This window comes from Octodon degus, unplaced genomic scaffold (genome assembly GCF_000260255.1).
Source record: "Octodon degus isolate 3935 unplaced genomic scaffold, OctDeg1.0 scaffold00239, whole genome shotgun sequence".
NCBI classification, from domain to species: Eukaryota; Metazoa; Chordata; class Mammalia; order Rodentia; family Octodontidae; genus Octodon; species Octodon degus.
In genome coordinates this window covers 3098533-3111828 of record NW_004524815.1, presented here as the reverse complement: position 1 = coordinate 3111828, position 13296 = coordinate 3098533, and the positions used below count along the sequence as shown (strand labels likewise).

The following is a 13296-nucleotide window of genomic DNA, read 5'->3' as shown; positions in this document are numbered from 1 at the left end:
GGCGTTCATTTGCAGGTTTTCACGCCTTTCTGTTATTTCCTCATCACTTAGGACTGCTTCGGAGTTCCTTGAGCATTTATTTGTCTGCTTAGTGTTTCCCAGTCCCGCTGCCATGGGGACCCGGGGCTCCTCTGGCACCTAGAAGGCGGCTGCGCCCTAAGGCGCGCTCCAAGGGCTGTTCTAAAGGAGCAGACGACTCCCTGAGGGAGGCACTGGGGAAACCACAACTCTACAACAGCATCAAAAGGGCAATACTTAGAAAGGAAAAAGAGCAGGTAATAAGGGTGAGGTAATGGGTCTGCTGAAGAAGTGAGTCCAGTCTGTGCCCTGGCACAGCTAGCGACAGCCTCCCTGTGGGAAGGAAGGCTCCCATTTGTATTTACTGTCAGGAAATCCCTTCTGACCAGTGCTTTAGGACTGGCTTTCAAAGAGCCAGAGAGGAAAGGAATGCCCACCCAAATCAAAGCCAAGAGCAGCTATCAAATTAGAAATGCAAATAACATTCGACAAAGAAATTCCACTTCGCGGGGATTATTCGACAGATATTCTCACGTACGTGCAACATTATTCACTGCGGCATTATTTGCTGTAGCAAAAGACTGGAACCAATCCATACGCCCGTCTCACGGAAGCCGCTGAATGAAACGATTCACACAGTGGATTACTGCACAGACTAGGAAGGAACGAGGAAGCTCTCTCTGGGCCGCCGTGCAAAGCTCTACAGGCTGCATCGTTCCCGGCAAGACGCGGGGTGTGAAGCTGAGTGCTGCAATGTCACCGTTTGTGGAAAAACCAGAGGGGTGGGGAGTCATCTCTGCCAGGCGGGCACAAAGGACCCTGAAGGGTTCCAAGAAAGTAGGAACAATGGCGGGGACAGGAGGGCGGGGACTAGCCCACGGAGGGGAAGCCCCGGAAGGAGGCGCCGAGGAACGCGTTTTAGACGCCAGAACGCGTGGACGCACCTGGATGCCAGGGGGGATGCTGTAGATGATCCGGATGGTCTTGCAGTCCGGGTGGCCCGGCAGGGAGTGGGGGATGAGGTGGTACTCCATCTTCCCCGGAGGCTGCGTCCCTGTCTTCACCCCATAGATGGTCTTGCACGTTGGACACTGCAGACTCCCGTCCTGAGACAGCCGGAGTAGAAAACGCTTTGGTAACGATCTCCCCGCCCAACCCCGGATGGAACCAGAGATGGAGGACTGAGGACCTGGAGGTGTGGAGGGGGATATGCACTGAACCGAATACCAGACCTTTGACCCGGCCCAGCTAACTCCAAAGTAGCAAGAAAGAAAATCCAGAAAGAGCCCTGAGCTCCATTCCAGTGCATAGAGAAGAGACTCCCTCTCCTCGAGGGGGACCAGCTGAACGGCACAGGGACCCACGGGAGTCTCTCTGACCACTCAGTCCCTGCTGGGCGGGTCACACAGCAAGCATTTCAGAGCAGCAACTGCCAAACTAAAGAGCGTCACTCACCCAGGGGGGTTCTCTCAAATGAAGACATCTGGACCCCACAAGAAGACCCCATGGGTGAGGACAGGGAGGCTGCAGGGCGCGGCGGCCTCACACTAAAATCACACTGCCAGAGTTTGCTTCTCAGCTCCCCGGGCTACAGGCTCTTTGGCCTTGGGCATGTTAATTAACCTGAGACTCAGCTTCCACGCAGAACAAGAAAATTATTAACATCCATCTTACTCTCTTGCTGGGGAGGTAAATGAGGTGACCTGCAGGGAGGGCTTTGCACCGGCGTCTCTACCCATGCCCGCTGGGTGTGGACACTGTCCCCAGGAGAAGGGAACTGGGATGTCATGCTGTGACCTCTGAGAGTGACTTGGAAAGGGTTGAAACTTGGGCTAGAAGGACTAAGACAGAAGGCGAAGCTAACTAAAGTGGGGGACGATGCCATCACCTACAAGGCCAGAAACTGCAGATCCCTGGAGTCAAGGAGCCTCGCTTTCTAATATTGGCAAAGAAGGAGTTACAGGTCCAGTTTATCTACTTGCTTCTGTGATGCTGAGGTCTGAGTCAGCACCTTCGCACTGGGTTACCCTCCCAGCTAAATTTTAATTTTAATGTTATTTAGAGACAGGGCCTTCCTAAGTTGCTAAGCTGCCTAGACTGGCCTCAAACTTTCAACCTTCCTGCCTCAGCCTCCGAGTGCTGGGATAACAGATGTGAGTCACCACGCCCAGCTTTTTAAAGAAGGGAATTGAGGCACTGTGAAATTTCACTGTTTGGGCCAGTGAGATAGCTCAGTGCACTAAGCGCCTGCTTTGGCAGGCGCAGGGACCAGGGTTCCATCCCCCGGTCCTGTATGCTGCACTAGCCCTCCCCCTGGAGCGCACTGAGCCATTGACTGAGACTGGGCATGGTGCGCACACCTGTAATCCCAGCACTGGGGAGGCTGAAAACAGGAGGATCACTACAAGTCCGAGCTGCGTCGAGACCCTGCACATAAATGGAAAGAACTGACAAATATAAAGAAATTACAGTGTTTGCTGCTGCTTTCTGGGGCTGGACCTCAGGGGCACCGATGTTCCTGGAGATGGTGACCCAGTGGACCACGGCTTCCCGACAGGACCTTGTGAGGTGTCACCTGGGGGACTGGGCAGAGCCTGCAGAGGCTGCTGGGGTGTGGACCTCCCAGCTCACGAGAGGGGCACCTGGGAGGGAGCCTGTGGCACGTGGCCATGGTGGCGATGTGTGTAGGGCTGGCCATGCACAGCTGGGACCTGTGCTCCCAGCAAGCCCCCACCCTGGGGGAGGACAGACCCTTTGCGGAGCTATTCGGGGACTTTTCCAGCTGAATTCTGCTCATTTAGATGAACGGCTCACTTTCCCAGCAACCACTCCCTGCAGCCTGGGTCCAGCTCTCTGTCCTGGCCCTAACTTGCTCATGGCCTCGTGTGACTCATTCCCTTCTCTCCGGGCCCCTTCCTCCAACGCACTGGATACAACAGCAACAAAAAAGACCTTTCAGAGTATTTGTATGGAGGAGAACAGAGGAGAACAAAGATCTCGAATGTCTTGAGAAACATTTTTGAATCGTTACACACGCAAGTGCAACACCTTGCTAGGCATTCTTTATAGATATACTGGGAATCGAACTCAGGACCTTGCACTTGCCAGGTAGGCGCTGTGCCACTGAGCTATAGCTTCGGCCCTCTAAGCATTCCTGAATACAGTCATCCAAAAGACAATGGAGGCACTAAGAAAACTCTTCAAATCAGAAGTACAAAATCTTAAAACTGCACAGGGGATCCCAACAGGGAGCATGGGGTCCAGACTTGCATCCTTCACCGTGGCTGAGGATGCCTCAGGGCCTGAGTCCCAGGATGCCGAGAACACTGCAAAGATGAAGGGGGAAATCACAGCCACAGCACAAGCCAACACCATATGCGATATGAGTAACAGCCTAGAAAATACTGTTATATTTTTGTTTCCCAGATGGAAAATGAAATCTCACTGAGGTTGAAAAATCCTTCCCGAGGTCATTCAGCCGCTGAGCCCAGCTGCAAATTCATATCGGCTGCTTGCTCCTTCTATGCCCCCCACGAGAGCCACAGAGCAGCCCGGCACGCAAGGGTGTGGACAAGAACAACGGTGGGAGAACGCAGAGCCACACCAAGGCATGACCGGGGATGAGCGGGAAAGCATGTGAGCTGGTGATTTAGAACAGTCCGGAGACCGCATGGGGCATTGTCGCCCAAGGAAGGCCAGAACCCCGGGACCAGGGACACACCCGGGGACCCCTCCCCACTGTCAGTGAGAAGGCAGCATCATTGACAGCCTCCCTGTCCTCCCACTGTGGGGTCCTGGGGGGGTGACTTCCAGGGGGCTTTGACCGTGACCTCAAGCTCCTGTGTAGGGACGGTCAGGGGGTGTTGAAGTTGTTCTGAGAAAATGAGCTGCACCTCGAGCTCGCTCTTCTGGAGGGCAACAGTGATGGGGAGCCCCTGGCCCAGGCAGGCCTGAGTGTGTGCGGTGAGAAGAGCTTCCGAGGCTCCACTGAGGGGTCCACTTCACCCACCAGCCCCCTGGGCAACCGCACACCCCTCTGAGTTCCACAGCCAAGGCTGGGACTTGGGGAACCCACAGGGAACTCGAGGACAGCTTTGGAGAGGGCTACAATTTGTGGGAGAATCGCTCCTGCTGAGAACAGCCACGGTAACCACTCTGGTGCCGGGTCCTCTAACACTGCCTAAGCCTCCCAGGGGGAAGATGAGGTGCTTCCTGCTCTCGGTCCTCCGCGGCCCCGCAGAGTGGCTGCTACCCGTAGCCAGACACTAACCTTGTTCCCATTGTTGTACATGGCGACCAGGCAGTAGATGTGGTAGACGTGACCACACCGGGACAGCTTGCCCACCACGTCCGGCTTAACGGTTGGCTGTGGGCCCTTGTAGCCTGAGGGCGCCGTGAGGCGCTCCATGCAGATGGTGCAGTCCTGCAGGTGGGGACAGAGCAAGGGCTGTCAGCTGCCACCCACCCTGCACGCTTTGGGGCTACTCCTAGATCACCCACGAATCCGGCGGCAGGGGTAGTTTTAGGAATGTAAATATTGTTTTCCTTGCTTTGCAAAGTAGAATTTCCCAAGTAATTCCTGCTGTTGGAACCTGTTAACCCGGGCTCGCCAAGCTCTTCACAGTCTCTGAGGTTGCGCGGTCCTTCTGGGTGGGGTGCTCTGTAGAGCTCTACTCGAAGCGAGCTGCAAGGGAAGTGGACCTCAAACGCGAGGCGGCAGGAGGTGGGAGGGGCAGGGAGGAAACTGGAAGGGGAGAACGCCTATGTGCGGCTGCACATACCAGCGCCGCTAGGTAGGACAAACGCACTAGAAACAATTTTTAAAAATTAAACTATTTTAAAAGGATTTTGAAGGGCCAACCAAATACCTCAGTGGATTAACGTGCCTGCAAACAGGCGCAGGGGCCGGGGTTCGATCCCCAGGCCGGTTGAGCAAGCCTCGCCCCCAGGGCCTGCAATTGAGACTGGGTGTGGTGGCGTGCACCTGTAATCCCAGCTCTTGGGAGGCTGTTAACAGGTGGATCGCTTCGAGTCCGATCTAGTAGTGAGACCCTGAACACCCTGTAGACCCTTCCCTAAAGGATTCTGAATGTGCCAGAGAGGCTGTTGCTTCAGTAAATCTATAATGGGGTCGTCAATTTCAGCTCCGATTTTTAAAAACCCTGTCATTGGTTGTGCTTTGCACTGCCTTGTTGGGGCTGGTGCCGGGGGCCTGTCAGGGTTATCCTGCCTGCAGCAGGGGTCTCCGTGCTGATGCTGACTCGGGGCAGAAATGCGTCCAGGAGAGACCCTCGACCCCCAGCAAATCCATTTTATAGCCGGGGCAGCTACGGTTTTCCTTAAACTCTGATTGTCCCAGATGGGAGTGTGCTGAGGTTCAGGCGCAGCTGCAGCCCTCCACCATGAGCCTCGGAGCCCCAGTGTCAGACCGACCGCACTGCAGCAGCCTGGGGTCAAGCAGCTCCTGCTGCCACCCACAGAGCCCTGGCACAGAGGTGAGGCACTCAGGAGACCAGAGGTGAGCCCCACCTCACCTCCTCAGGTGGGTGCCGGACCTTCTGCAGATACTTCTTCAGCACCTCCTCCGGGGCTTTACCTGCGGGGAGAGAGGAATCACAGGTCACTACAGGAGGCAAGAGGCCCACCAGCCTTCCCAGCTCAGGCCTGCCGGAGCAGACATTGACAGTCAAGTGCTAGGCAGAAGAGGGGACCGGTTTGGTCTGCAAGTGGACTTAAGAGTGGGCGAAAGCCTTCAGGCAGTGGAAGAGCAAGCGGGCAAATGAGGAAGGACGCAGCACTGGCATCGACCTCCCCACCTGCAGTCACTTCCCCGACGCACCTTCGCCTGCTTCCAACTAACCCACAGTTTGGTGGAGGGCAAAGGAGTGTGTTTCTTTTCTTTATAATCAAACAGGATTGAAAAGGCAGAAGTGAAAGCAGTTGTATGCAGGGACACGTTCAGCAAACATTCATCTTTCTACAGAAAACCAGGAAGTTGTGACCCACAGCTCTGAGATAGTCAAGGCAGCCCAACTGTGGGGAGAGGAGGTTGGGGGTGTCCCGACAGCGGCAGTGATCTGGGGGCTTCCCCGGGAGCTGGACCCTCAGGAAGTGCCTGCCTGCAGGCAGAGGGCAGCGTGATGCTGCTTCTGAATCCCAGCAGGGCCACGCTGGGGCATTCTTTTAACTGCACTAAGCCTGTTTTCTCACCTATAAAGTGTGGAAGATTGATCGCTCCCGCCTCAAAGTGGTGCTTTCACTACTCACAGGCCGAAGGCAGCGCGGCCCCCGGCCCTCCCCCGTCAGGGTACAATCTGTGCCATTAATAACGGGAAGAGGGGGAAAGTGCAAAATCCTGTCCCTTCCCATCACACTGAGCAGGGCAATGGAGTGCGCTTAATTGGAGGAGAAATTTTAATAGACTAGAAAAGTAGGACGTGGATTTGAGGAAGCGGGTCGGGCGACAGCCAGGAGCGGAGCCGCAATGCCCTGCTTATCTTGGAGCATCAAGCTTCTGTGACCTGAACCCACTACAGCTTGCCTGCCTCAGGCTAAGGCACTAGCCAGAGGACCAGGCTGGAACCCCATGAGGGGCGGCCAAGGAGAGGACAACGTGATTTACAGAGCAGAAGAGCACTGTGCGCAGAGCTGGCCGCCTCTGGGAATGACAGGAAGGGGAGCCTGAGGGAGGGTTCACAGAACCGGGCACCCAGAGGAGCGAGAGGATGTGGATTGGGGCTACTTCCCCAAGTCAGGACACATTCCCGGGCTTCAGCGATCTGACCGAAATACACTGTGAAGGTCTAGATTGTTTTTAAAGAATATATTATAGTCAAGGACATCATCCTTAACCACTGCCCACCAGACCTCCTTGTTTTGAGCACCAGTTTTCTTGCCACTTTTTGAAGCAGTATCAGAAGTCCTCTTCCCTGGGTGTTTATGAAATGAGATAAAAATTTGGCAAATGTGGCTGTCACGAAGTGTCCAATAGCCAGGCTCAGAGAAATGTCACAGAGGGGCCCCATTTCCCTTGTCCCTTCGGCCTGGCTTTTGTTCAAGCTCCACAGTCAAAATGACCATGAAAGGGAAACACTTTAAATCGATCTGAGACGCAGAGGCTGGTATTCATGGGAAAGGACTTTAGAATGCTCCAGAACGGGGCAAGAATGGCAGGATGAGTGTGTCCAAGGCAGGGCCCACACTGAGGGAGCTCCATGGCGATGTGTCTGTCACTGTAAAGCATCATCTATTAAACATCCCTGTAGCTTGTGGTCACACCTCGCTCCTGCACAGCTCTGCTAGTGGACATTTTTTACCCCAAGACGGACAGAGAAGATAGCTTCCTGCGGCCACCCAAGTAGCAGGTGACACAGTCAGAACGTGAGACCAGTCTGATGCCAGGGTCCCATTCCCTTCTGATGTCAGCGTTGGGCACCACACTCAGCATCTCTGTTCTCTGGGGTTTTGCGCTACGCGCTTACATCTCTGAAGGTGCATCTGTCTGACCCGCACAACTCCTGGGGGTGTAACCACCACAATCTACTCTCGAGACCTCGGTAGGACACAAGGAACCAGCGCTACCCCTGGCTGCCAGCCACGCCTCTGGCCCTGGCGCATGTCAGAGGAAGAGGCTGGTACCTTTCTTGGCTTGCTTTTTGGTGGTCTTGCGGCTCATGTTGGAGACCCCTGGGATAGACTTTATCTCGCTCTTGCTGACCGGCGGCGGGTGCAGGACAAGCTTGGGCGGCCGGGTAAGGCACACGGGCAGCCCCGCGGCGCTCATCAGGATCCCGGTGATTCCTGGGGGCAGTGAGGGAGGCCTGGAGAACACACCAACCCCCACTCCCCCCCCCAGCCTGCTTCCCAGTCCGGCTCTCACACTCCAAGCACCCCGCCATCTCTCCAGCAGGGCATCCCACTGCCCCCCCCCCAAATTCCTCCACCATCCGATGGCCTCCCCTCGTTGCAAGGGAGGTCTGCATCCCCTCCCTCGGGCAGGGGCTCGGTCCTTCATTGCGCAGCCTGGGAGGCCCTTACCTGCCAAGGCGGGATTGACAGGGCTGGAGCCATTTAGGTTCTTCACGGGGACAGTGGGAACCCTGGGGAGGGAACAGCAGATGCATTAGGGTCCTGCTAGGTGGGATGGCTCCGTCCGGTCCATGTTTACGTAAAGTTCTTCACACCGCTGGAGGAGGCCAGCTGGCCATAGGACAAGTCTTCCCTCCTCCACAGAGGAGGAAGCCTGCCCGGCGAGGCCTTCAATCCCAGCTCTCCGGCCCCCTTCTCACCGGCCTCCCGGCCCCTCTCTGTCCTTCCCGCCTGCCAGGCCAGACCTCCGGACCTTCCCTGTGCTGGTCCCTCCATCCACAACTGCTTATGCCCCGGCCCAGCTTTCCCTCCTCTGTGAGACCTCTGCGGCCCCTGCCTGATCCTGCTACCCCTCTGTCCTGTCCCGGACTCCCATACCTTCTTACAGGCTTTATTATTTTTTTTTTCACAGAATTTAAGATCTTTTAAATACATCATGGCTCCTTCTAGAATGTCAGCTCTTCAAATATCTGCAGCACTAGCTGGCATTCTATCAAGGACCAGGAAGCAAGAAGCAAAGAAAGAACTGATTTCAGTGCCAGGCGTACGGAACAGCCGCTCAGGATAGACGTGGGTCTGCATCTTCCCCAGAGCTCCCGAGAACAGCAGATGCTACCAGCTGTGGTCCGGAGCATGGAGGCCGTGGTGGGACGGCCGGGCCTGCTCCAGCAGAGCAATGAGGGCCAGGCAGTGAGCAGGCTGGGCTGTCCAGGAAAGGCCAGTCCGCCCATGGAGCGGACCAGGACTCCGTGGGACACAAGGACATGCAGCAGTGTGCCGTGCGGAATTCCTCCTGCGCCAGGCCCCCACCGCCGCTGGCTGGGAAAGTCCTCTGGGGTGCACAGGGGCCTCCAGGAGTAGGTGGCTTTTCCGCTCTGGGGTGGGTAGTGCTGGGAAACTGGACAGAAAGAGGACTTGGAAAGCCCTGTGAGCCGTGCTCTGCCCTGGACATCACGCTCTGGGACACAGCCACAAGTGCGACCCCCACGGCCCTTCACCCCTGGTTAGGACCCTTCACAGGCCCAAGGCTCATCCCTCGCCAGCTGCCTGCAACATCGGCCCTGCTATGACCCGGCAGGATTCATCAGAAATATCGCATTTCACAGACACAGAAGCAGAGACTAGACACTGCTACACACGGGGCCTGGATTCCTGCAACAGTGAATGAGTACAGAAAATGCACCAGAGTAGCACTCTTGCCGTAAGAAAGGACACAAGAGAGTCACTTATGCAAAACAGATGCACCTTGGGACTGTAATGCCAAGTGAAACAAATCACAGAGGCTTAGACCCTACCACAGGGCTTCTCTTAGATGAAACACCCACAGTACAAATACAGAGCCAAATAAAAGACAGATGCCAGGAAATGGGGGCGGGGTGACTGCAGAGACGAGAGGGTACAGGGAAGGGCGGGGGGGGGGGGTGAAAGTGCACTATACTGTGTGTCCCCCACCTACTCCCCAAGAGGAACACAATTCTTATGGATCACAAATACACACCAGTGAGGCTCTTCTGGTGGACGCCCCAACTTGGCATGGACACCTGTTCTCCCCAGCTCCAGCTGATAAGGCTGCTCTGGAGGACCAAAGCCACCTTTGTTCCCACAAACTGGAGGAGCAGGTTTCCACACCCAATCTGATCATCCGGGCAACTCTCCCCCTCCAGAGGGGAGGAGGGGGCCTCAGGGCCACTGACACAGGCAGCCTCTGCTGGGCTGGGGCAAAGCAGACCCCGCTGGGGGATTTGCTGGTGGGCAGTGAGGTACACAGGAAGGAGCCCTAGGCTGGGGCCAGGCATCTGCATCTCCATCTGTGCAGCTCAGGCTGAGCTCCGCTTGCCCCAGGAGAGCCACCAGCCCCTCCACCCTTTCCCATCTGTCTGGGGTTCCTATGATCCCCAAGATCTAGATCCACTTGGCTGTAGTACACCCTGGGTGCCTGTTTGCACCCTCACTGACTGGAGCATGTGCTGGGCACCACACTGCCATTTAGGGTTGGGGGGTCCCAGGTTTTCCAGCTTCTTAGGGACAGGTGGAAAGTAGCAGGTGGCAGGCACAGAGGACTGCCCAGCTGGCAGCACCCGAGGTCCTCCTCCATGGCTCCTGGATAGAGGGAAACCTGAGTCACCCTGGTCCTGCCCAGTTGGGGCCCAGCTGTCCAGCCCAGGGACAGGGAGGTGCCTCCCATCCCACAGGCCATGGGCTCCAGCGAAGCCCCCCAGACATCCCTTGAGCTGTTCCTGACAATGGAGGGTCTGCATTTTATCTCTGTTGATAACACATAAAACTAAGCAGAGAAGAGCTGGCAGGGTAGCGGGACAAGGGTAGGGAGGAGGGGAGGTGGCCCTACAGACAAAGCCAAGAGAGGTAGCTCTTCTGAGTTCCATGCCAACCTGAGTCCCAGGGTGGGACCACGGCCCGTCTCTATGGCAACCAGCCCTGCTGGAGATGAGGATTGAACTGGGGAAGGTGACAGGGTAGGGGGCTGAGGACCTGTGACTCCTGCCCTCCTGGCGCCCCACCCCTCCAGAAGCCCTCATCTCTGAATAACTCCTGCAGTCTTTTGTTCCCTGCAGCCCCTCTTCATCCCACTGCTCTCATCCTCCTCTCTTCCTTTTGCCGTGGGAAAGCTGCCTGCAGAGGTCACGGGCAATGGGGCGGGGAAAGGGCTGCACAGTGACAGAAGGTGAGTGAGGACGCCAGACAAAGGGAGTGAACATGCTCATTAAGTGGCCAAGAAAGACTGGGTGAGGAGACAGTGAGGACAGCAGGGAGAGGTGAAAAGGAAGGGCCTGAGGACAGACTGGGGTGGCCGGCCTCGTCGTCAGGCCAGGAAGGAGAAGAAAACATCTCTCTAAAGCCCTCTGAAACTGTGGGCCAGCTCCTCCTGGCCAGGAAGGCAGAGATGAAGGCCGTAGACTCCCTCATTGAGATTCAAAGCCATGCGGCAGGCGGTGCCACCTCGGCTCCCCCGTGGCAGGGGTCACTTGGCATTTGGCAGGGGTGCTGGAGATGAGGAGGCGGGGCCTGCCCAGCTTTGACCGCATTCCAACAACTAGGCAGTGCACCAGTACACGCCCACTAACGACATAATGACACTGCTGATAGCAGCTGCTGCTGACCAGTCTCGTATGTGCCCAGCACTGAGCTGCACCTACGCACCCCTCTCCCTTGATTCTGCAGATCCCTCACAGGAAGGAGGATGCTGCCACTACACTCCCCACAGAACATGCACTGCGCCCCAGCTGGCACAGCAAGGGGCCCAGGCACCTGCCGGATCTGGCAGTGCCAAACCCTGGGTTCCGACCCTTCCTCGGCAACCTATGAGCGTGCGGCCCTCCATGGAGTGCACACTGAGCTCAGTGCCCCAAACGGAGCGCCATCTGGGGATTCCCACGGGACACTGACAGCGCTGGCTTCCCGAGGAGCAGAGAGGGAGGCGTGGCGGCTGGGCCCTGACTGCCAGCCCGGTCCTCCTTCTACTCTGCGGCATTCACTCCTTCCTGCTCAAGCAGCTTGCTGTGTGCAAAGATCCAGGCTTGGGTGCCCAACCCTAGGCCCAGTGTACCCTGACCCTCCGGGGCACTGAGCCCGTGGGCAGAGCCGGGCCCTTGAGGAAGACTGGGGAGAACAACCGGAAGCGGGGCTGCGGTCCTGACCTGGGCCACCTTGAGTCTGTGGCCAAGAAGACCAAGAATGCAAAACGCAATGGTACCAGGAGCTGCCTTGCCCTGAGGCTGTCACTGGCGCAGCAGGGACGGGCACTGACCATGTGCCCGCCTGAGGGCCCTATAGTACAGGGTCCCATGCCCCACGTCCACGTGGCCTCTGCCAGCGACCAGCTCTGTACTCAGGGCCATTGCAAGCATGAAGTGAGACTGACACAGGGTGGCGGCTCTGTCACACTGCTTATGATGACCTAGTGCAGACATCAGCTTGAATCCTCACAGGTGCTGAGAGGCCCATGCCTGACTGTGTGTAGTGAGGGCAGAAGGGCTCTAGGACTCTATGCGCCTGGCCCCAACTCTCACAGCCACATGGACGGAGGCCACGAGGAAGGAGCCCATGTCTCACTTAGAATTCACACCCGCTAGGGCCCGGGGTGAACCCTTCCTGTCCACACTGCGCTGCATCTACCCACAGCCAGGGCTCAGCGCCCCTTGACTCTGACCCCAGAGATGGACAGCGGGCCCCATGCTGAGGCAAGCACCTACCCAGAGGCAATCAGCACCCGGGACTGGGCGATGGCCAGCCGCTGTAGGCTGTTCCGATTCAAGGTGGCCAGGGCTGCCCTCCCAGGCCTGCTGTCAGCTCCAGAGGCACTGGCAGGAGAGCCCGCTGGGGTCCCTGTTCCTGTACTGGTGGCCTGTCTCCGGATGGCCTGTACTGGGGCAGGCTTGCCCAGGCCTCGCACGGTGCCCACACCATCTGGAAGCTTGGCCCCGGGCCCTGAGGCTGGAGGTGGCTTTGTGGCCCCTGAGGGGGCTGCAGTGTTCTTGCGGGTCGCTGTAGAGGGCTGTGGTGCACTGCCCCCGTGGGCCACAGCCGCCTTCACACTCATGACCAGCACACACTGTGGACAGGTGCAGGGTGGCCCCGGGGGCATGGTGGGCGATGCAGGGCTGAGTGGCCAGGACTGTGGCTTGGGCAGGGAACCAGCGACCATGGGGTAGACAAGGTCCAGGCGCCGTCGCACGCGGCGCTGGCGCTGCGTCTGCCGGTTGATCTGGCCCATGGTGCTGAAGTCGATGATGTAGCTGAAGCCGATGGGTGTGAGGTCGACCCAGGGCCGCTGCTTCTCGTAGGCCTGCTGGATGGCGATGCCCACCTCCATGTCGTAGGGCGTCCAGGAGCCACGGTCGTTCTCCCACTCCCACACCACGCCCTTCCCAGGGGCCGAGGATGGGTCGTAGTAGTTGCGACGAACTGGGCGCAGCGTCCCTGCCAGGGAAGGACAGAGCGGAGGTCAGGGCAGCATCACACCAAGCGGAGCTGCTTTCAGGGCCAGACATGTGAGGAGTCTTACTGCGAGGCAGGCACTGTGAAGCCTGTTGAGGGGACATCTTTTGAATGATCCTCATTTCTGCCTTTTACTGATATATTTAAGATTTTAATCCTGGACATGGAACCTAAAATCTTCCCACTGAGTTACATCCCCAGCCCTTTAAAATGGTTTTCAATTTTTGTGACAGG

General features: G+C 57.2%; 1 protein-coding gene across 1 annotated transcript; it reads right to left on the bottom strand.

The window, feature by feature from the left end:
• Window positions 1-623: 623 nt before the first annotated feature.
• LOC101576609 (E3 ubiquitin-protein ligase DTX4-like) lies at window positions 624-13072 on the bottom strand. The gene is made up of 6 exons (XM_023706088.1): window positions 12318-13072; window positions 8056-8117; window positions 7657-7818; window positions 5553-5614; window positions 4289-4441; window positions 624-1124 (listed from the first exon to the last, which is right to left on the bottom strand). The coding sequence occupies exons 1-6, from the start codon at window positions 12935-12937 to the stop codon at window positions 624-626; spliced, it is 1560 nt and encodes a 519-aa protein (XP_023561856.1). The 5' UTR covers window positions 12938-13072.
• Between the last annotated feature and the right edge of the window lie 224 nt (window positions 13073-13296).

Bases quoted from the DNA above. Each gene is read 5' to 3' on its own strand.
- LOC101576609 (XM_023706088.1), bottom strand. From the start codon at position 12,937: ATGGAGGTGGGCATCGCCATCCAGCAGGCCTACGAGAAGCAGCGGCCC. The intron at 7,819-8,055 runs GTAAGGGCCTCC...CACTGCCCCCAG, and splicing joins TGTCAATCCCGCCTTGGCAG to GAATCACCGGGATCCTGATG. The intron at 4,442-5,552 runs GTGAGGTGGGGC...CCCCACCTGCAG, and splicing joins TCCGGCACCCACCTGAGGAG to GACTGCACCATCTGCATGGA.